Source organism: Chiroxiphia lanceolata, chromosome 1 (assembly GCF_009829145.1).
Source record: "Chiroxiphia lanceolata isolate bChiLan1 chromosome 1, bChiLan1.pri, whole genome shotgun sequence".
Classification (NCBI taxonomy): domain Eukaryota; kingdom Metazoa; phylum Chordata; class Aves; order Passeriformes; family Pipridae; genus Chiroxiphia; species Chiroxiphia lanceolata.
In genome coordinates, this window is record NC_045637.1 from 61,852,792 (window position 1) to 61,875,893 (window position 23,102).

Consider the following 23,102-nt stretch of genomic DNA (forward strand, 5'->3'; position numbering starts at 1 on the left):
TCAGTGGCAGTCGGCTGTGCAGTGAACTCATCTGCAGCATAAAGCTGCACAATACCCTCATAGAAGGCATGCTGTGGTCCTTCCTGCAGGCAGTGAACCAGGTATCAGCTACCCATGGCTTTTTCAGGAGGTGGTTACACTTTCCCTGAGATGCTGCCTCCATGAAGCTGGGGATGGAGAAGGCTGGTATGAGATACTAAGAGGCTGCAAAAATGGAAGATGAAGAGGGAGGGCAGGCAAAGAGGGGACTAGATTGACAGAGCAAAGCAGAAGTAAAAAGTGAGCTCCTTTTTCTCCTCCTGCCTTCCTTCTGGTCTTCCTCTTCTACTCTTCTACTCCTTCTACTCTTTCTCTTCCAACTGCCTTTTCTTTCGCTCTTTCCTGATAGAGAACAAGAAGGATAGAAGGGGTAGAAGCCAACCCTTAATTTCTTCTTACTCCCCCCTTCTATGTAATTTCTGTGTTTAACCTGGCCCTGCTTGTTATTTTTGGTATCTGTGATAGACTCAAATCTTAGATCTCACAGCTGAGCTGCGTTTGCCCAAGGCAATCCAGCCCCTCCAGAAATGGTGGTAAGTCTCACAGATGGCAGCCTCCTTTGGCAGAAAAAATAAAAATCTGAGACCTATGTCTTTGCATGTTGATGATGCTGGAAACTGTTACCTTGAAGCCTTGGACTGAAGCCAAGTCTGAGACAGGGCAGCAGAAATGCTGAAGTGAGGAGAGCACAGCACTCAGTAAGTATTTGCGGTTTTGGTTAGTACCTGTTTAGTGCAATGACAGGCAGAAGCAGACTGGTATAAAGACAGAAACAGATCTGCATATTTGCAGAAAAATTAGAGAGGATATCCCTCTGGATCAGTTTAAATCAAGTTTGGAGCGGTTATTTTATAAGCACAGATGTTTGAGACACACAGGTAGGAAAAAAGTCATGATGATACAGGTCTCTCATGCAACAGGAGATTTTCTGCCACTTACCTTCTCCCTGAAATGCCTGTTTTCTGCAGTTGCTGTCAGAAGTGATGCCACAGCCTCACTGACTTCATTTTTATTTTCATTGAGAAGTAAAGCCAAAGCTCTCAAAACTTCCTGCTGTGGTGGAAGGTTATTGGAGTTTATTTTGGACACATTTTGCTGCAGTTTTCCATCTTTCACTGACTGCAGCACCTGAACCACAGATGCTAGAAGTGCAAGAGAAAGGTCCTTGTTACTTTATCCTCTCAGTATTTTTGATTGCTCCTTTTCTCACTAGCAATCCTCAATTTACACTATACACACAAAAGACATGAAAAAAATCTCCATCTGATCAACTGTAACATTGCAGTGTGTCTGCATAGGGAATTGTCTGGGCTTTAAGTTGGGCTGGTTTCTCAGATGATCAGAGGAGGAGAAGATGAGTAGATGAGCTCTGTGGGACAGTGTAGCACTTACATCTACCCAGAGCTAAGAGTCTGCCTGTCAAATCTTCACTACTTTCTGCTGGAAGATGTAAATTCTCCCTGTAACAAGTGAAACTTAATATCCTTGCCAGTGTATATTGACTTCCAGAGCATGTTTGCGAGAGCTTTTCCTAGGCATATTGATGTCTGCCACCAGGAGCCAGGGCTAATGTGTTTCAGAGATGGGCTGAAATACCTTGTTCCTTCCATATTTTTGAGCAAAAGCTCCACAGTATGTCCAAATAAAAAGGAAAACTAGGCAAGGTTCCTCAAACTCCCTCTTAAGTAGAAAAGAAAACTTGGCTTGCTAGGGGCTGCACTGTAGCATACTTTGTGGGGTGTCTGCTTCTCTCTTTAGCTCTTGGTGGCAGAGCCTGCAAAACACTGAGGTGCTATGATCCCCTGGCTCCTGAGAATTGCTCAGCACTTCAGAAGGTGTCTCCATAACAGATGGTGAAAGACCAAAACATCACTCAAGCTGTGGGCACAGAAAACTTCCCAGACCACCACCATCAACCATTTCCTAAAAATCAATGCTTTCAACATAGTTTTTTTCCCATTTGAATATGGAAATAGAAATGACTGAGGGTCTATCTGCATCAGCTCCTTTCCCTTGACACATACAACCATTCAGGTGCATTCACACTTAGTAGCCAGGGCACTTCTTGGTGCCTGTGTGCCTTTTCCTCCTTTTGTAAAATCCGTCTCAGAGCTGAACTGCTTTGTGCCGAGCTCAGAAGTACACAGATCTACTTCCCAATTAGCCAGCAGAATTTATATACCCTACCTTCTTTTGCAAGCTGTAGTAAATAGCTTCCAAGGTCATGAACACTGTGGCAGGCAAAATAGTTGTAATACTGAAAGACGGTAATGATCTCGGAGGACATGCTGGAGTAGAGGACAGGTTCTGTCCGGTCCAGGATCTGAGACACCAGGATCCTGAAGACTGCAGGCAGCCATGGACAAAGGGTCAGGTTAGTAGGAGCAAAAGCTGATGGCAAAATGCCACAGTACACTTCAAAGCCAGAAAGAAAGAACTGTATCTGCAAATCCAGATACTTCCCAATGTTTCTAACCACAGCTGTGGTTAGGTGAGTAGCTAGACAGACCTTCTCCCTGTCTAGGTTTCATAACCAGAGGATATCTTTGTAAGGATGAACCTCTGCAGTTTATGGATGGCTAGTGCAGCTTTCTATCCAACCCATACAACATCATTTCTACCCAAACAATATCCTGAATCACTAAATACCTATCCACATGCACTGCCAGTTACATCTCTGCAATGCCACTGAGGTAGGGAGATGTGCACAGAGATAGGATTTGGCTTCGCTGTTTTTTTGGTTCCTACGTGAGCATATGGCATACAGAAAGCAAGTCTGAGGCACTGTCTGTGAGAGCTGGAGCATGGAGCAGGAACGAGAACACTGCCCTGGGTAGGCATCTGCAATGTAGGTGCCCACACCTGAGCAGGTGAGCCTATATCCCCATTCTGTCCAAAGGAGAGCTAGTCAGTATAGCTGGAGTTTGAGATGTAGTACCTCCCACTCCAGAAACCTGTGCTCAGACAAACTCACTTGAATGTGGATTAATTTCATCCTAGTGCACTGTAATGGGGCATGGACATTATGTATATACAAAAAATTTAAATGTGAGGATTCCTACTTCACTGAATCACCTACAAACCTGTATTTGTGAATAGACTTACTTTCTGACTAAGTCATAAACCTTAAACAGTATTTACTTTTCTGTTTCTGCCTTTTTCTCCTATTATGATCTGATTATTTTGGGCCAAAACTGTTTCAAGAGTTGTAGCACCAGTTTTCAAATGAGATCTTGGATCTGTGCCCAAACAGACCTCCAAGGGGTTGGAAAACAAAACAATGGAGATTGAATAAAGTCCAGTACACAACTGTTCCCCTTTTTGATGAGTGATACAATTTTTTGCAGCAATTAGTACCTGTTTCTGCAAGTCCTGGACACTCCTCATTCACAGTGGTGGCAAAATTGATATCCAACTGCTTCATCATCTTGTCTGCAGATGTGTGATACACTCCTGAAGGGCCAGTACACTTCATCCAGAAAGCCAGCAGTGACAGTTTCTTGTGGAACTCTGGAATTGCTGGAGGAGAAGACAAAATGAATGATAAAACAAAGCCATGCCGAAAGCATTGACTTCCAGAAGAGAAAAGATGGTAAGAGTGGAGGAAATCTCACCCTAGCCCACTGATGGACAGCTACTGTTTGCTTGGTCAGCCCGTGCCATTACCTTCACAGAGCATGACTGTGTGCCCACCTCAGGTTTGTAACACGTTTTTTCTCTTTCCCATGGTACATGAGAAAAGTTGTTCCTGATCCAGTTCTTGGCACTGATGTCCCATCTTTTTAAATACCACAAAATACTAGGGGAATACTGCAAACGGTCTGCACAAGATTGATCCCTGTTCTAACACTACTCTGTGGCCTTGTGTAAATCACTCAACTTCGTCTCAGTTTTCTGATAAAGTAAATACACCATGTTGTATTTACCTACCCTGCCAAAGTGCTCACGAGGGTGAGTAACTATGTGTTTGTCAGACTCTTCCAAATATTAAAATAGATGCAACAAGAAAAATAACTAAATAATTCAACATAGAGCTGAGTAAAAATGAAAATTTTCAAGGAGTCGCCTCCGATAGTGTAATGCAGATCCTGCCTTTCCTTAGGAAAGAAAGGTGGAGGAATTTGGCTTTTCAGAGGTAGCAACATCCCCACCCCACCAATGACATCTATCCATCCTCTGCACATCAAGCAGGATAAGAAGTCCTTTCTCTTCTCACCTGCTTATTTCCAGATACCAGTGTTGAAGACACATGTAGATGGCACCTGCCTGGTTGTGGTGACTGCTACATCTACTGGTAACCCTGAGTCTGCCCTTCCTAGAGTGGCAGCTCTGCAGCGATGGTGAGCTCTGCACAGCGACTATTTCAGCAGGTATGTATGCCCAAATTCTTTTCAGAAGGAAATCCCCTAAACTGTCTCTTACCATCAGTAAGAGAGGTGATGTTTCCCAAGTTCTCAGTGCTGATCTCCGCAATATTCTCCATCACGAGGATCTGCCTGGATAGCTTATCCAGGAGGTCTCTTGTCACAAACGGTGTTTTACTAGAGAACACAATTTGCTGGTGAAGAAAAATGGGAAAAGAGGAAAATAAGTCATTGAACCAAAAAAAACCCCCAGCCTCAGAAGAAAACAGAAAACTCCAAAACACCTGATGTGAAATAGCAAATCCATTGCCTGGAACCACGACATCTCCTTAACTTTCAAAGTTTTTTGTCTCTGGAATATTTTATGGTCCTAGTTGATACGCATTGTTGCTTATAGCTTTAACATCTACATCCAGACCCAGACACCTGAGTATCCAAGTACCCATTTGCATAAGTCATTTCTGATTTACCCACTCTGCAATGCTAAAGAAATCCATCATCAAAAGCCTTAAAACCACAAAAGAATATTAGTCTGAATTTTGCATAACATAGGCCATAGAAGACCACAGGTTGCTCTTTTTCCAGTACATTTCAGCTCTGATTAGCTACTCAGGTGCCTTTGTTATTGTACTTTCTCCTTGCTAATACTCCCTAGTGCTGACATCTGCATTTTCTTCAGCAGTTCTTGTAAATATTGTTCATATCAAATCTGCTCTGTGTGTGGACATAGTTCAAGCTTGACTCCCTCAGATGCATACTTAAGTGTACTCTTGCATTTAAACCAAAACCCTCCCTTTTTTTCATACTTGTGAGTCAGTAGAGTGTCCAGAACAACACTAAGAGTGCTGGAATCAGACTTACTCTGTATTGCTTCAATGGGCCTTTGGGAAAATAAAGTGAATTATATCTAAGATGGAAGAGTGAATAATTGTAAAGCAGATGTTGTAGCATGTTTTGATTCATCAGGAAAACCCTGATGCCCTCTCTTACTGGAGGTTTAAAGTTACATTTGCTGTGCATGGGCTCTGAAAAGAAAACTACAAAAACTCACCTCCAGTAAGTTGTGAGCATGAACTGACAAGTCTGATGTCCCAGAGGGACTGCCACATGCTGCCCTCACCATGTCTGTTGCAGACAATCTTTCTGCCTCACATGTAGAAATTAATTTCTGCTCTTGAACATTGCAGCCTCAGCTGAGACTCAGTTAAACAGTGGGGGCAGGGGCTTCTGTTTTACCTCTGAAGACATGGGCTGCCTTAACTGGAGACCAACCTCACTGAGGACCTCTCAGCGAAGCCAGCAGGCATTTGTAACCCAGACCATGGGATGCCCCTGTCATCTGCTGCACTGCCCCTCAGTCCTCCTGGGCAGTTTCTGCAAAGTGCCCCACAGTTCACATGTCAGATGCGCTCAAAAATGGGCCAGGATGGAAAAGATAGATGCTCTTTTGGCTGGGGGTGGTCACCATCCTATCACAGTATGGCATCTGTCCCAGCCCTGAGCTCCTGCTGCCTCCCAGGTGCGGTGCTGACCTTGCCAGCCTGCTCATACCCATGTTGCAGGCAGGGATCATTTTAAAATATATGCCCCAAATGAGGCAGGCCTGGTACCTGAATGAGCTGCGTGCAATACTGCAAGTGCTTAACTATGGTTATATCGAGGCTGTCGTTCCCTGTGGTCAGGGGCAGAGGGCTGCCGGCCACGCTGGTGCCCACACCCGTATCCTCAGTGAGAGCTTCGCTCAGGTGGCCTCTGGCTTCTGGGTGCTCTGTCCTGTAACTGAGGAGGGAGGAAGGAGGAGGTCAGTGCAGGGTCGACTGCTGCCACAGCAGACACACACACACACACACACACACACACACACACACAGGGTGATGAGCAAAGAGCACGGCAGAAGAGCTGAAAGCAGGCAGAAGCCTGGTGATGAACACCTTCATATCGCAAAGGAGCAGTGCTGCCCTGGTTGGGCGCAGGAGGGATAAACCCACCAAGGGGACAGACCTGTCCCCTGACTGGTTTACATTGAGTCATGTGATGCCCAAGCAAGCCTTGTTAACCTGTGGTTACTGTCCCTTGGTGGTGACAGCTTTCTCCCATCTGTTAATGAATCACCTGCTCAGTCACTGTGGATTAAGCACCATGACAATTTGTGCCACCCCAAGCACTGAGCTGCTAAGAACAGCTCTATGCTTTCCGTGCTCTCCTGCTGCCAGATTTAAGGCTCATTGCAGAAGGAAGGAAAACCACTGCTGAAGTAAGAGGCATGATGTCTTATGCTGTTTTAGACATAATGTGTACAGCTTACTTTGCCAATTGTTTCTGTAAGAGTGTAGAGTTAGTCTCACTGTGTTTTAAATCATTATTTCCAAGATTGTCTTGCTGTACAAATGGTCCTCCCTATGTTTAAATGCAAAGCCTGAGGTCAGTCGCAAGATGGCAAGTGTATTTGGCTCCAAGTTCAGAAGTTTCAGCACTTGCAATCTTTACACTGAGTCACACACTTACACATCTAAAAATGGAAGTGGGAATCTGTACTGTCTGGGGATGAGCCAGAGAGGGAAAAAAGAAATTCTCATTTCTATTCTAACTGGTTAAAGCTAGATCCTTTAATCAGGACAGACTGGACTAAGCTCAGAGTGCCAGTTTAGCAAGCAACACAATTTCCCAAATTTTTCTTCCCACCAAGTCTTATTCTGGAAAGAGAACATGAGATGAGGGGAACTGCATGGTAGTTGCTTGTTGCACTCAAAATTGCTTTAAGCAAGCTGAGAGTAGTATTGCTCCCTGGTTGGAAAGTGCAGGGTGTGAGGGAATCATGTTCTTTTCTTTTTTCCAGCTCTAGTGCCGCTTACATGCCTCCGGGGCATCGTGTCAGCTCAAAGTATGCAAACATGCTTTTAGGATCTAATGATTGAAGCACAGCATCTTAAAGTCACACAACAATGGCAGGCCACGGCACAAACACCACAGCTTTTTTGTTCTTTTTTTTTGCTTTTTGCTTTTTTTTTTTTTCCTCAGAAAGACCAAAAGTGATGCAAGAAGGGCAGGTAACACGCAGGGCCATGAACAGAGTACCAGTCATCACTCTTACATTCCAAAGGAAACCTACATCATGCTGCTTAAATCTGGCCCTGTGTTATTGTTACTGACAAGCTTAATCCACTGCAAAGACTCATTCGGCTAGAGAGAAAAGAAAAAGGGGGGGGGGGAAAACCACAAAGGAATTAGTAATAACATCCAAGGAAGGCCAGGTCCAAACCTATGTCAAGGAAGAGGCTCTGCCAGTATTGATGTCAGCTTAATTTAATTTACCCTTTTCCTTTGAAGGACAAATTGCATATATTTGAACAGAAAAAGAAATGGCCCTGGAAGCTAAAGATTTTGTATGCAGCAGCCACAGGGAACCCTCTGACCTATAAACTCATCAAGGATTAGTCAGTCTTCCTTGAATAAATTGTGCACCAGGATCCCCTGTTAGTGACAAAGAGCTAGGGTATCAGTTTGGCGTAAGCACAGCTGGCAGTTACTACAAACTTACCTATTCTTCTCAATCTCAGTATCTGAAAATACTGAGTCTGCACCTCCTCCACCATTACAAACCTCCACACCACCACCATCCTCATCATCAAAGTCAGAGGTGTTCAGGAAATCAAAGCTTTCTAAAGCACTTTCAACTGTTAGACTTAAACTGGAGGACCTGCTTCGGCTTACTGCTGGCTTGCACTGCAAAGGCAGAACGAACCAATGAAAACCCCAGATATTAGCTACTACTGAAAGATAAGAAAAAAAATTATAAAGCTTAAAACTTTCATATTCTTAATTTTATTTTTAAAACTTCATTTTATTGAGTGTTTCATTTCAAGCCTTCATATTCATAGCATATACAATTAAAGCCTGAGAACTGGGAAAACCCTTCCGTTCCTTCTCCCCTCCCCATCCTACCCACTCTCTACCCCAAAGGAAAACCCTCAAAGGCAAAATTCAGTGTGTTTCGTAGAAGTGTGAAGTATGTCTTGAATCCAAGTTTTGCAGCTTTCGGTGTTCTTCAAAAGGAAAGGTGGCAATTGCAATGGAAGTTGAAAGGGGAAGGTATATTCCATAATTGCTGTCCTAGCTACAGAAGCCAGTTTATACATATCCAATGGCACTATCTGATTTATTCCAGATGAAACTCCAACAAACCTTAGCCAGGAATTAATTTGGTACCATATCGGCAGATTTATTAATGGAATGAGAGGACTTTTGTGGCCTTTGAAGCCAAATGGCTAATCAAGGAAAAGCCAATCAGGTATCAGATTCCTAGGTGACAGAGAAAGGCAATATTGTAATTCAGAAATTACAGTGCTAGAGAGGGGGAAACCATCCCACCTTGCTGCTGGGAAGAAATGCAAAGGAAACCTTGCAGTTGCTGTAGGAAATACCAAAGGCCCTGGCCCCATGTGGCAATTCATCCAGATATGTCCACAGAGTTGCTTTCAGGGTCACCCTGCAGGATCAGATGTAGCTTGAGGGGTCATCTCCATTGGTTGGTTCAATGACTTCAACATCTTTCACACAATGTGATTATTCGATCAGAAGCAGCCATGAGCCAACAGTGCCATTATATAAGCTGCATCCTCTAGTCCCAGGCAGGAGCCATGACTTTGTTTCAGCTTGTAGAAAGAAATGCATTGGCCTCCGAGTTCAGATTCAGCACCACGTGGAGCTGAAGAGAGTTGGAGCTCTATTTCCAATTCATTTGCACACAATACAAATTCAATGATGGTCATACATTTGCACTTACGATACTTGACTCCTTAAACTGACTGTACAGTCATTAGCTGATCAAACACACCTCCCAACACATCTGTGACATGGGTGGCTGCTGTATCCCACTTCCTGCACAGCGCTGATGGGTTTAGCTACCATTTCCTTTAGGGCTGGTAGTGCAGCTTCTTCAAGCAAAAGCAAACAGCAACATGTGGGCTTCTCCTTTTCTCTAGATGGCCAAGAGAGATTTCTTCTGCCACAGCTCAACCTTTTTTCATGGGGAGCCCAGCACGGCTGCTGGTGATGCTGAATGTCAGTCTGCAAGCTGAACAATAGGCGGCAAACACACTTTAACAGATCTGGAACAGGCGTCCATCCCAAGTGTGCATGAATCCTGTCTCCATACATCCATCCTCTCTGCCCCCTATCCCATATCCATCCGTTTGTAGTTTGTAATTTCTGATCGAAGGAGTCTAAAGAAACAGTCTCCATTGTCCCTCTGCTGTTTGGATAGTTGACCTCTTTGTATAGGCTGCAGAGCAGCCATGAAGTTAGAAAGTGATAGTAATGGTACCTTTGTCTGCTTGAATCTCCTTGGGAAATAAATAATGCATGAAACAGGGGCTGCAGGCTGTCAAAAAAAGCACTCAACTTGGGAAAGTATCATGTGGCTTTGAATATCAATGGAAATAAGGAGGTTACAGAGTTTCTTTGTAAAAAGGTAATGGAGAAGAATAAATGTTTCCTTCCTTCCTCCTCAGCCATGTTTTTTGAATGATGGGGCTTAAATGACTCTCAGGGCAAGTTGCATATGAATATGAAGCATTTGAAATGATTATTTCCCATATAATACTCTTTGCACAGTAATGCATCATGAGTTATTTATAGGGGAGATATGAGTCACAGTGATCCATTGTAAACATATCAACAACACACATGCAAATCCCTTTTCTTCTGATTTTCAGCATTTTTGTCCATCTTGGTGTAACGACAGGATATCTCTCACTATAAAAATGGATGGGGGAAAAAGGAAAAGGCTTGGAAGAAGCGTAGGTGATGTGGGGATGGCAAGCTTCAGTAAGACTTGTTCTTATAAATCCCTTTGGCAATTTAGAAAATTCAGCTTCTATGGCTACAAGGCCTGATCCTCAGCTGGTATAGTTTTGCACAGCTCCGTGGAGTTCAGGGGTAATATGCTAATGTGCACCCACTGAGGCTGTGACTCACAGATTTCAAAGGCAGGTGCCTGGCTATATTTGATCTCCAGTATGGCACAAGCAATGGGTTCACAAGTGGTTTCTTCAGAGAAGGGTATAATTTAATTATACCTCTGCCACAGCACCTTTTTCTCTTTCCCCCAGGTTTTGATAAAAGATCCATTGCTTGAGGATACAAGGCTATGATAAGCACATCATTGCCAACAAAAGTTTAAAAATGCAATATTGTGAAAGGATGTTCTAAGTAGGAGCAAGCCTACTGCTACTGGGGGAATTTTACTATTCTCCAAAAAGCCTACTTTGATGTTGGCAAGTCAGAGGAGGAGACTCTACTGCTCAGATTTTCTTTAGGGTAGTATTTTCTGAAAATGTACTCACTTTTAGGATGTCATCTAGATGCATCACTTCTTGGTCCAGGTCCTGAAACTCTTTATACTGCTCTTTATGTGGCTCAAGAGCTAAGAGAAGCCCTTGCAAGGCTTCTTCAATGCTTCCATCAAGATAAGACTTATATCCTTCTGATTCCCCACTAATTGATCCCTCACATGTCAGCCTCTCTGGAGTCAGGGGTGTCTCTGCTGATGTAAGCCTTTTAACCAGCTGCTTCGTGATGTTGCCCTCATAGGTATCCAGCTCCACAGGCTTGAGCTCTGAAACTTCATCCGTGTCCTGCAGGAGAGACACCGGGACACTTGTTTCTATAAAGACATGATCGCTTCCAGCATCAGAGGTTTTTTGGCAAACTTCAGGAGCTGCCCTTGGCGTGGTCTTGTTCTCAGCCACTGCTACCTCTCCCTGGGACGGCAGGTCCTTTGGCTCAGCGACAGAGTCTCTGCGGGAGTCACTGCTGCTACAGTCTAGGCTTGAGCTCTTGGAGGACTCCAGAGCTTGGTGCTGGGTGGGCATCGCACTGATGTCAGGGCTGGAGCTGACATGTGCAGAAGAGGACTCCACTGAGTTGGCAGGGGGCACGGAGTCTTCATAAGGCAGGTCACCAAAAGTGAAGGAAAGAGGCCGCTTCTCGGTGGTCACTGTTCCATTTTCAAAGACATCATCTGGCAAATTCGACTAAAAAGGTAACAGAGAGAAAATGTTTTTCATGCAGCATTGGAAAGAAGAAAAAATTAAGTATGTGCCCTTGAAAGAAAAAGGCAAACAAAAAGATTAAATAAGCATTCAAGACTTGAGAGATAGGAAAAACGTTTCAAATTCAACTTCTGCTTTCATCTGGCATGGTTCCTCATTTCAGCAGGAAAACTGCTGGAAAACCTGGACTTAGCATCTTTCTAAGCAGAGAGCTCTAGGAGACAAGCTCCAGAAGAGAGACATGAATTCCACTCACGCTACTGGATTTCCTCAGACAGCATTTCTAGTGCACTGCTCTGGTTCCTGAAGCATGGCTCTTTTTAATAGGGTTGTACTTAAGCCATCTTGTCTGCATTTTTCTATCCATCATAGATTTCTGTTCTATTTTCTGACTCTAAAGTGGCAATCCCTAAACTGTAACAGTTTGCTCCAAAAGTTTATCTAGTGTCATGGTGTTTTAACGGTGATATTACTGTGCAATTTCTTTTCTGTTGAAAGTATGCTCTGCCTGTGGCATGGATCTCTGTAAGAATCCTTGAACCAGAGTTATACAGGAGTCACATCCAATGTGAGTTTCTTCTGAAATGAAGTAGCAAAATTGTGTGGTAGTGTATTGAGCAGGACATTGATCATTTAAGAAGCAAAACCAGCCTATACAGATTACAGAACGATCACAGCATATATATATATATATATGTCCATCTTTGACTGACCTATGGGGAAAAATCATCTGCCTATCTGACCTACAGAGCTTCCTTTGTTATGTGGCTAACTCATGGAAATTCACAGCATAGATGGAAAGCAACTACTATTTTGCTGACAATTTGCTGGAAAGAACTGTAGGCATTCACATGTTGTTAAGCTGCATAAGGTTAAAATGTCCAAAACTTGCATCTTTTTTTTCCAGTACTATTAGCAGCTTTTTTTTCCCTAAACATAATTACATTCAAAGATTTATTTCTTCTTTCCCTTGACATGGGTATGTTTTTAGCATCTGAAAGTTATGTTAATAGGCAAATGTATAGCAGGTAATTTTTAAGAACACTGTTGGCTTGTATTCCTACCCTGCTCTCTGCCCACAGATAGTTGACTTCTGATCATTATCTCTGTAGAAACCAAGAGGAATTTGATTGAATGTGAGCTGCATGGGCTGACAGTTATGTCCTCCCCTCTAATCAGTCAGCAAAATGAGTGAGTTGCAACGGAGAGCAACACACGAAGCATGCGTGGGAATGGAGATGCCACATAAAGACTGAAAAAATCCTTCACCAAACAAAAACCAGGACTCACATATAGCTCTAGCCCTGCTTTTGGGCTTAGCCTGAGCGATGGCAGGTCACTAAAAGAGCGACTGCGACGAAGCTTGTCAAAGAAAGTGTCCTGCAGAGCATCTAAGATTGTCAACTTTGGCCTGTCTTGCAGAGGATGCAGCCATTTCTTCAACAGTTAAAGCAAAGAGGGTGTGAGGAAGGGCAAGTTAAATGAATGCTTTGTAGCAGTGTACTAAGTTACAAGCATGGGATGCAGCACTTGTAAAATTAATCTCTGTACAGATGGCCTGATTAGGCATTCAGAATTAGATTCATGCAAAATGTAGGAGTACCCTGTGAATATCTTTGGTATAGGGGCAAATTTTATCACAGGATACTTAAAAATACTTGTGCTATAATGGTTGTTTAACTACTGTTACAAAATGAAAACATTTTTTATAAAGATTAATCAAGTATTATAGCAGTCAGGCAAGAAGAAGAGATATGTAATAATTGGCCACATAGTTTCAAAGATGCTAGGATCACAGTCACCCTCTTTTAGGATTAGCAGCTAGGAATGCACTTGATTTATAAGCATTTGTAAGGGTAACCTGCTGGAACCAGGGAAGAAAAGCTTAGACATGTAAAGCAATGAAGTGTTTGCAGTGTTTGAACTGCTCTAGGGCTTCTCATTACATAAACATGAAGCTGAACAGAGCTTACAAAGAATGAGTGGTCCTTGAAGGTTGGTGTTTCAGGAGTGCCTTGGCTGTACATGGACATTCTCCTCTGGAGAGCAGATGCCTTGCTCACATTTCCTGTGGATGGGGTCAAATCTTCAACATCAAAGGGGCTATGGACACACAAGCAGAAGAAAAAAAAAGGTTGTTAGGCTGAGCGAGAAGGTCTTTCAGGTCCATAGAAAGGCTTTTTGAAAAGGTGGCTTATTAGCACATCAAAACCCAGAGGTATAGCAAGTTTTTTTAACAGAAGTGTTTAAAAGAAAATGTTGTTAATTAGACAGCAGTCTCAGAAGTGTGGTTCTCAGTTCTGATAAAAGCATTCACTCAGAAATCATTTATGTGTGTAGTCTGATGTTATTCTTCTCACATGAAAAGTATTCTTGGATTTGAGTTGCCAAGTGTCACACATACTAATGAGAAAGGTGCTCTACTATTAATAGAACTGTTGCATTATAAAGGAAAGCAGGAGCTGTTATTGCTGACTTCATGTTTATTGCATTACAAGAAACAGCATACATGATTGTAAAAGTTAAATGCATCAGCACTTCTTCAGTGACATTTACCTATTTCATTAAAATGCAGTGAGAATTGGGTTTGGATCCTAATGCCATCAACTCACCAATATGGACAGAGATTGCTAGGAGGTTTCCCACCACCCTTGTGTTGTATAAAGCCCTTAGAAGCCAGCTTTTAAAGATGGGCCAACTTCTGAACTTCACTATGCTAGCATAAATCCATCAATCCAACACCGATTTTTAGACTAATATTAAAAAAGATCAATGAATATATGAACACACAGTTATGCCCCCTTTTTAAATTTGGGGAAGAAGTATAAGCTTTAGGCAATTCTGAGATCTCTTGTCACTATTTGTTTCCCATGCCTCGTATCGACAGTACTTACCATGCCTAATTTAACAGCTGAAACTACACACAACCCCCTTTGCCACAGGTAACACAGGCAACCTGTGGCTGACCATGAACTATTTCTCATACACCAAACTTGGGCCACAATTCCTTCCTAGTCTGCCTCAGGAGGGAGCAAAATGGAGAGAACAGCACACATGAATGGACATTTTCTTTTCGGTTGAGGTTTTACAGCTGATTGATTGACTGATTGATTGAGCAACCAGTTCTACTTACTACCAGGTGATTTCAAGGTTCAGCTTTACTGTGCCAAGGTCATTAATGTCTACTGCAACCACCTGAGGCCGAGCTGCAAAGAGGTCTTTTGTCTCACAGGTTACACTTCCCACAAGGATATGAGTAGCAAGTCCTTTAACTTCTGTGACCTGCAAGAGACAAAACCAGGACATGTAAGATCATACATGGCATTGGAATCCTTAATCACAAGGCAATAGTTTTGATTTTCTGGCCTGGACTCCTTGCTAAAAGGCTTCTAAAATATGATTATGTCTGTTGCATGACTTAAGGGAAAAGTTGGGGTTTGTTTTTTTTTCTTTTAATAAATTCATAGTTGAATATGATCATGATTCTATAGTTTTCTTTATGTTTCTTTATGAGCGTCAGAAGAGAACAACCATACTGGCTCAGACTAAGGGGTTATCCAATCTTGTATTTGATCTTTTGCAGTAACCATAAGCAGAGCCTGAGGGAAGAATGAGAACAAGGAGAGCATATAGTCTCTCAGAAGCTGACAATTTTCCTGACTGGGAATCTCCTGATATAATTTGCCCTCTTAATAATTCCCAAGGGAGCTCTCTTCCTGGTATTCATCTCTTGTAACTCTGAAGTCATGTAATTGTTTACACCAACGCCGGCCTTTTGTGAAGACTTCCACAGATTCAGTGGTGAGGAGCTACATCCATATATGTTGTTATAGTAAGAGTACAGCACTATTCATAATTAAAGATACACTTGCCTAAAAATTCAGAGCACAGTTACATATGCACCTCCTACACAAACCAGTTTTTGGCTGTTTGCTTTAAAGTCAGTTCTTGAGCCTTTTATGTGAAAGTGTTTGGAGAAAGTCCAAAAAGGGGAGAGAATATACACATTAACCTTATTAATACTGGGACTCTTGTGCACTATCAGAACAGGTTCTCTCCTAACTTTCCACCCATGTTGTTAAACTGGAGAGAGTGACTCACCTTGTGTCACAACTTGCCTTTCTATGAAAACCTACAGTCTCACACATTTGGAATTATTTTGCTGTGAGTTTTGTAATCATGTGCATTTTTTTTCATAAAGTCTTTGCAGTGTCTAAGTAGGCCATTTCCCATAAGACTTTCAAGGCACTCCTCTGTTTAAGTTGCCTAACCAGGGTCAGCTGGAATAGGTTTTAGCAGCAATTTCTAGACAGGGGTCAGAGAATGGGTATCTCTAGGTTAGAGGCTTGTTGGAAGGAAAGCATATGGACTTTCAGCTAGGAGAAAAGTGTGTTGGGAGGCCAGAGGCAACAAAGGGATGCAGCAGTGGCAGAACTGCTCCCAAACTCCAGTTTGGGAGGAGAATCTCTACCATGGCACTGACAAACTGATTTGACTAGTATCGAAACTGAACAATACTGTAGCACTTCACTTTAGTAGGTGTGTCAGAAATACTAATGATGGCTCATTTCTAAAGAGTTAAATGATCTGCTTCTTTGTTTTTGCTGAAGGTGCATGAAAAGACAGGTTCTTGACTGCTGCCTTGCTTGCAGGCAAAGAAGTCAGCATACATACCTTAATGGAGATCAGTCCGACAATGAGAGGGAGGAAAACCATTTCTTCTCCATCCCAGCTTTGCTTGCCATTCACTTCTATTTTCCCTTTCAGTTTCCATCGCTGGCGACCGTAACGCATGAAAATCTAAAACAGAAAAATCCTCTTATTTTCTTGAGAAATCTGCTCTCACAAAGCACAAATAGAAACAAAACTGAGGAAAGAGAGTCTGAAAAAAGTTGGAAGAGTTAGTGGCACAGGTGCTGCCGTTCTGCTTCCCGTCGGGTCAGAGGAGAAAGTCTGTCTCTCAGTTCTCCTAGTTGCTCCCTTTGGTAGTGTACCCCTCACTCAAGCTTTCCCCTTCATGTAACTAGATGACTCATAACAAAGCTGCAAGACATTTAACTCTATTTATAGAGAAAGTGACAGGGGAAGGGAGATTTGTGAGGGCAGGATGAAAGCTCCCATGGTCTTTCCTAATATCTACAACTGGCTAGATCACCTGTCTTCCCAGGCAGGAGAGAAGGCAGATGAGCTTTTGGCCATTTCCCATCAGATGCCTCCCCACCTGCAATTTTTTGGCTGGCTGGTGATGGAAATGAATGACACCCACAGCACAGTAACATAAGAGCAGCAAGCCACTTTGGGCTGAAGGGCTGGTTGGGAGAGACCTGCTCCAATTAACCAGTCCCACAGAGGAAGCACATGCTTTTGCAGGCGTAAGAGCAGCAGGAGACATTCATCACAGGGAACGAGAGTGCCAAGAAATGAATCTATGATCAAGACAGCTGGGAAGTACTGGTTTGGGGGATCCATTATCAAGCCACTGTAAATTCCTTCAGAGCTAGTTCTGTTCTGGACAGAGTGGGAGGCTTATATTTTAATCCATTTCTAACTAACCTGCTCCTGATGTTCTCTACTGAAACATTGCAGTGACCACAGATCGTGACACAGCCTTACAGCAGGTAACATCTGGATCTCAGGAAATGGTTATTCAGTGTCTTTCTGCTACTCTGCTTTATGATGAAGTAGAGCCTAAGCATCCACAGAAGAATGCTTGCAAGAATGTTTTGAGTTTTTTCTACATGCATGAGATGGGGCTTAGGCTTTCTTCCTGAGGAATTAGAAACGTTTGTCAGAAATATGATTTTTAAAAGTTAAAAAAAAAAAAAAAGCTCGTAGTTCTTTGAATAGCCATCACCCAGTGCTCTGAATATAATTTCCAGGTCTTCAGACAGATGCCCTGACAAAAACAGACACACAGAGAACTGCAAGGTTTTTTCAGAGCACATACATGAAAAATAACAGCTGTTAGTTGGTGTGCTGATGTGAAAAGGTTTTATTCATCACAATGTAAAAAGCAGCATAAATCTGCCTTCCTTTTGATTCTTTCGCTATTAAGTACGTGATAAACCAAAGCAGACATACCTCGTATTGATCTCCTGGGCAGAGCCGAGCGAAGCCAGCCAGACCTGAGAAGGAAAGACAGGGAGGGGCTGTGGGAGGGCCTGGGCTGCCAAGCACAGCTGTACCCAGGAATGGGGTGCAGTGGAGTGCCCAGGGCCACCACTGCCATACTTGGACAGAAGAGAACAACTGCCCCCTGCAACCCCCAGCTGTTGCTTATATCCCCCCTCTTAGTGCTGCCTTCTATTTTCTTTTTTATTTAGTATAAAATTCATTGGGCTGTGGTTTCTTGTGTATGGAAGATTTATACTTTCCAGCTTTTTTTCCTTCAAGAACTCAGTTTCCTTTTATATAGTAATTATAGAAAAAGAACAGATTCCTGATGTCATGTACTTTCAGAAACTCAGCTCAAAGCTCCTACTATCATGAGTGTAGGCGAGCTGTGGATCACAATGTAGTGCTTGCTGCTTAACACTAATCCGACCAAGTTACACACTTTAATACAGATTCCTTTTTTAGTGCATCTTCATAGAGACACAGTAAGTGAGAGGGGCTCCTCCTGCTTGGCATTTCCATAACATTATCATTCTCATAATAGCTTTCAATAGTAAGTGCATCACATATCATGACTGACATCTGTAATATGAGATTTATCCCATTTTTCTGCATAGGGGGACAAAGAGCACAGCAAAGCACTTGTGATATATGTTTGCTTTTGGTATTTTGGGGTGGTTTTTTAATGTAAGACATGATGATTCTATTTCTATATTGGCACCATGCATATGAAATGAAAGTTTTCTGAGGGACCACGCTGAAATCCTAGGGAAGTTACCATTCCTCTCCTGGCCTGCTGACCTGCTCTTCTGCAGGATTCAACTGGTTGTTTTCCTCAGAGAGGGAACCTTTCCTTTCTCACAAATCCCCTCAGTAGGTAGCTATTGCACTTGTTTTGGTATAAAAATTTACCCAGCTTTGCCTGGGTGAACCTGAACTATGCTCGAGTGTTGCAGTGCCCAAAGAAACCACCTTGAGGACAGGTACAAAGCCTGTGGTAGAGAAAGGAATGAAAACAAACCTGCTGGGGCTTTTGGGCTGCATTTATCCTAAAATGCCATGAGTGAACATACATGGGTGTGTTAAAATCAAGGCAAGTACGAGGAACCCTAGTATTGTCTTTACTTTTTGATGAATTAGTCCTGCTAGCTGGACTGTAGAAGCAACTAGATCCCTGCATTCAGTCATGGACTGTCCCTGTGATCTGCTTATCCACCTCTTCCATTTCTTTGACCAGAAAACAGTTTTCTTCGCTCATCTTACTGTGTAGCAGAACAGAGAGGCCCCCGCATGGAGCTCATATTACCAATTCCTTCCTAATTTATTTACTGTTTATAAATAATTTAAGATTACTAGCACTCCACTACTGCTTCTCTCTCCCTAGGCATGCTTTTATAAGTGAATTTGATCTCTGCTGGGACCCATCTCCAAAAGTATCTCAGGAAAATAAAAGGTCCTTTCTTTGCCCAGTGGATGGGGTGGGAGGGTGAGGAAACACAGCTTAAAACTCCTTATGAATGTTCTCTGGAGTCGAGGTCTTGAAAAGTTGACTGGCCCAACCAGGCTGGCCAAATACTTTCAGCCTGATGAAGAGGGGGCTTAGTGCTGACTTGACAACAGGGGATAAGTACTTTCACAGATAACAGCTTGTTGGTGACAGAATGGCTTATGGGGAGTAAACAAATATTAGGAACCAATGGCTCTATCATACACTTTCAAATATCATACCTTTGTAAAAGCACTGGGTTTGTAAATGCAGACAGAATGGGAGATAGCTCTCCGGTGTGTCAGCATAAGCAATTAGGGGACAGGGTCAGTATGTGGCTGTGGAAAGGTGACAGGGCCACCTGCCGTTCATGCAGCAAGTACAGCTCTGCTGGTGTGCAGGATGCTGGACTCAGGGACTGGGGTTGCTGGTGCTGGGCTCCCTGTTACAGAGCCCCCCACCAGCATACTGCTCTTCCTGTGTGAAACAGGATGGAGATTCCACCTTCTGCTGTCCCGGCACTTCAAACAGGTATAGGGGCACTTCTCACATGTACAGGTGTGCTTTCCTGTACATCACAACAGGACACCTGATTCCATACAGGAATTTCCACATTGGGTTTCCCTGTTTAATTTCAATAACCAATTAATCCTGAGCAGTAATCCAAGCCTGCTGGCAAGTTTATTATCTTAATTTTGAGAAATTATTAAGCTTTTTTTTTTTCTTTGAATATCAGTCATAAAACACAGTGCAGCTCCCCTGCTTCCTGACAGCACTGTGTAGGTTGGCTTGTTTTCAGTGTAAGTGACAGAGGGCACAAAATAAAAATAACTTTCACTGGAATGGCTAGGAACAGATAAGCTTTGGGAAGAGGAATGCTTTGATTTTAAATTAGATCCTAAAGTTAGCTGGATATGCTGCAGTATAACTTAAGGGGGAAACTTGCTGCGTGATCTGCACGGTTTTGTGCAAGAGCCGTTGTGAGCCTTAACAATAGGAATGGGTCGATTGTCCTACTGAATTCCTATTCCTAGGGAAAACTATCTAGATAGAAATCTGAGATGCCCTAATTAGAGAATACTTAATGATATGCCATTTCTCTTTGTTGTTTTCTAATTTGGGCTTCTTTATGCTGTGCAAACTGTGTTCAGAAGCAGCTGCTGTTTGTGGTTTGTGCTCTGCTCCCCCACATGAGTGCAGTACCTGCCTTCTAGAGAGCCCTTGAGTTTTGCTGGAGGACTTGGGCAAGACCTCTTCAGCCCAGCCATTTATGACACTGTGGCACTTTCTGCAACGTCCTGCTATCAGGGACTGTGCGTTGCATTTATAGAAAATAAAGAAATGCTCCAAGGGACCTGACCTGATGCAATTCCCTTTATACATTCCATGACATTGTGTTCCTTCAGCATGCCCATGCTGTGGTTCTGCTTTGGGTTTCTTTACAGATATATCTGGCTCAGTTTTTGTGTGTCCATCTTGTAAGTTTACATCTATGCATCTTTGACTGCCTTTTCAGCACTGAAGAGTGGAGGCTTTAAAAGCTGAGGGATGGAGCTAGGAGAAACTCCAACAGCTGCTGCATTTGTCTTCTCTAACATAAGAGCACAGAGTAGCTATTTTAACTTAATCTAAGATTAATCTTAATCTTATGCAGTGCAACCATGGGACACAACTGTGACAAGGCAGGCAGAATCAAAACCCTGTATGACATTTGTGAGCTCTAAAAGCTCCATCAGCAGTACTATGGATGTTTTAAATGGTAAGATTTCAAGAGAAGAATTAAGAGTTCATGAATATTTAGATGCTGGTTTTGTTTTACAGAACTATTTTCATGCCAGTGATTGAAGATCCAAAAAAGATATCTCCCCACAATCTCTTCTTTAAGACCTTGAGTCTTAAAGGGATAACAGCATTAGCAATACCCGATGATCCACTGAGGCTTCAGGTAAAACTGATTCCATTGTATTCAAACCCATAAAATCTCCTGTCATAAAGACAAGGAATAAAATGGAAAGGTAAATGCCACCATTGAGTTACTCAGGCAAACTACCCCCAGCTTTTTGGATTTTTTACACTTGGTCTAAAATAATATTAGTCACAATTAGCAAAAGTAAAGGACTTAGAAACAGCTGATGTCAAATTAAGAAAGTATTCTGAACTCCACCTCCATGGAATTTCATGGAATTTCCCAGTCATCTTCTTAAAGGATTACTGAAATAGAGGCAAAAAGTACATCGGCCTTTGAAACTGAATTGCTTTGGCTGTTGGGAGGAGTGGGAGGCAATTAGCCTAGAAAACAAGCAGCACCATATCAGAAAGTCTCTTTGTAAGTTTTGGTGTTCCTGTTTCTGTGATCCTTTCCAGTGGACAAGGGCATAAGTTGGGGGTTTGAAGTCTCAGCAATGGATGTGTGCAGGGGAAACCACACCTGTCATAAATACATGTCACACAGCATGTGTTGATACTCTCACAAATATGCAGCAACTGCTACAGCTTATGGGGAAAGAAGGGGAAGTTGAAAAGGCATTTACCTTTCATCTTGATGCAAAATTCGCCCAATAGACTTTCCAGCTCTGCTTCTATGGTACACATGTTCTGTGTTGGATAGGAGAACAGTGAGGTCAGACAAACTCTCTTTGGGCCTTTTTTTTTTTTTCCTTTTTTAAGGTCTATTTGGAAGGATAGATTCTGTTATACAAATGAAAGATATTCTGCAATAAAGTCAATCTCAGAGCTATCTTTGCTGTTTAGCTAGGTCTGACCCTAAAAATGGCAGCTGAGCTATGCCTGCTTGCACTGACACTGAATACAATCCCGTGCTCTTCTTCTGCTGCATACTAATCCTCCTGTTGGCAGAGGGAAGCTGTGGCCCTTGGAGCATAACCTGGGCATTGTCCTGGTCCTCTCCACCTAGGACATGTGCCAGCAGCAGCTCTGTGCCAAACTGGCTCCCAGTATGATTTAATCTCTCAAGAACTATGGACTACATTAAGAAAAAAGACTATGGGAGACGGATATCAGACCCTTTCCAGTTTTTCCTTCAGATTTTGGAAGGTTGTCACAGAGTGACAGCATTGACAGCATGGGATGTTTGCAACACTATTAGACTATTGTCCTGTTGTTAATCTCCCGCCTGTTTAATAAAAGAAATCTTGATCACAGCAAGTAAAACAGGTAGGATGCAGCACACGTCTGTATACACATGGGTTTCAGTCCATCCCTCAGTCTGCGGGTGGGAAGGAGCTAGTTGGACTACAAGTGGGTTTGGCGCAGATTTACGCTTTTGTTCTTGTGCTGCAGTTCCCGGGTATAACCCAGCGCTCATAGAGCATAAACTGTTATTTCAAGCAACTCTTCAGGTCCATGTAACCTGTCTTTGTAAGTCATCATGTATTCACCTGAAGACAAACGAATAGTAATTATTCTTCTTCACTTGCTTTGCTTTTAATTCTTCTACGTGAATGAAACTCTTCCCTGAAATCAGTGATGAAGTTCCCATGGCTTTCAAACACTGTGAGAGTAAAAAGAATAAACTGATGAGGATGTACCTCTGTGTACTCCTTGTAGCTCCTGTTGATTTCTGCTAAACTCTCTCGAGCTGCTTTGCTGGCAGGAGACATCGCAAAGGCTTGCTTCATTTTGCTGGCGCCATCACAGAGACGCTTTTGGATACAATAGGCTTCATAAAGCTCATCCACCTAGCAGGAACAAGGAAAGTGCATTAAAAAAAAAAAAGAAGCATAAAACCCAGCAAAATAAAGCCAATGCAATGAAGTAATTTGCATTAAAAGGAAATTCAGCCAAACCATTAGATCCAACGGAGGGGCTGAGGAAATGAAGGTGTAATACTGTTTCAGTCTATGTGAAAGAAACACAAGATAAAAATAACTTCCACTGCAAAAGTCTCAATACAGCAACAGTAGATGTTGCCAGCAATTCGCCTGCTTGCCCTGCATGCCTTTAACTATTGCTACTCCCCATCTCCCACTCTGGTAGAGTACAGTTGTGCTTCCTGTACAATTGTATGGGACAGCAGGAGTGCAAGCA

The 23,102-nt window shown here is 42.7% G+C and overlaps 1 protein-coding gene across 1 annotated transcript in view; it reads right to left on the minus strand.

Annotated features, from left to right (window-relative positions):
• Positions 1-23,102, minus strand: part of RIPOR2 (RHO family interacting cell polarization regulator 2) — a 68,040-nt gene that overhangs the window by 6,128 nt on the left and 38,810 nt on the right. The window contains exons 7-19 of the mRNA XM_032676284.1: positions 22,604-22,753; positions 21,587-21,650; positions 17,537-17,580; positions 16,130-16,255; positions 14,589-14,737; positions 13,429-13,558; positions 10,748-11,437; positions 7,942-8,126; positions 6,014-6,182; positions 4,462-4,597; positions 3,397-3,558; positions 2,227-2,385; positions 979-1,181 (exon numbers count right to left, since the gene is read on the minus strand). Of these exons, the coding sequence (XP_032532175.1) occupies positions 979-1,181; positions 2,227-2,385; positions 3,397-3,558; positions 4,462-4,597; positions 6,014-6,182; positions 7,942-8,126; positions 10,748-11,437; positions 13,429-13,558; positions 14,589-14,737; positions 16,130-16,255; positions 17,537-17,580; positions 21,587-21,650; positions 22,604-22,753 (2,367 nt within the window). The remainder of the gene's footprint in view (positions 1-978; positions 1,182-2,226; positions 2,386-3,396; positions 3,559-4,461; positions 4,598-6,013; positions 6,183-7,941; positions 8,127-10,747; positions 11,438-13,428; positions 13,559-14,588; positions 14,738-16,129; positions 16,256-17,536; positions 17,581-21,586; positions 21,651-22,603; positions 22,754-23,102) is intronic.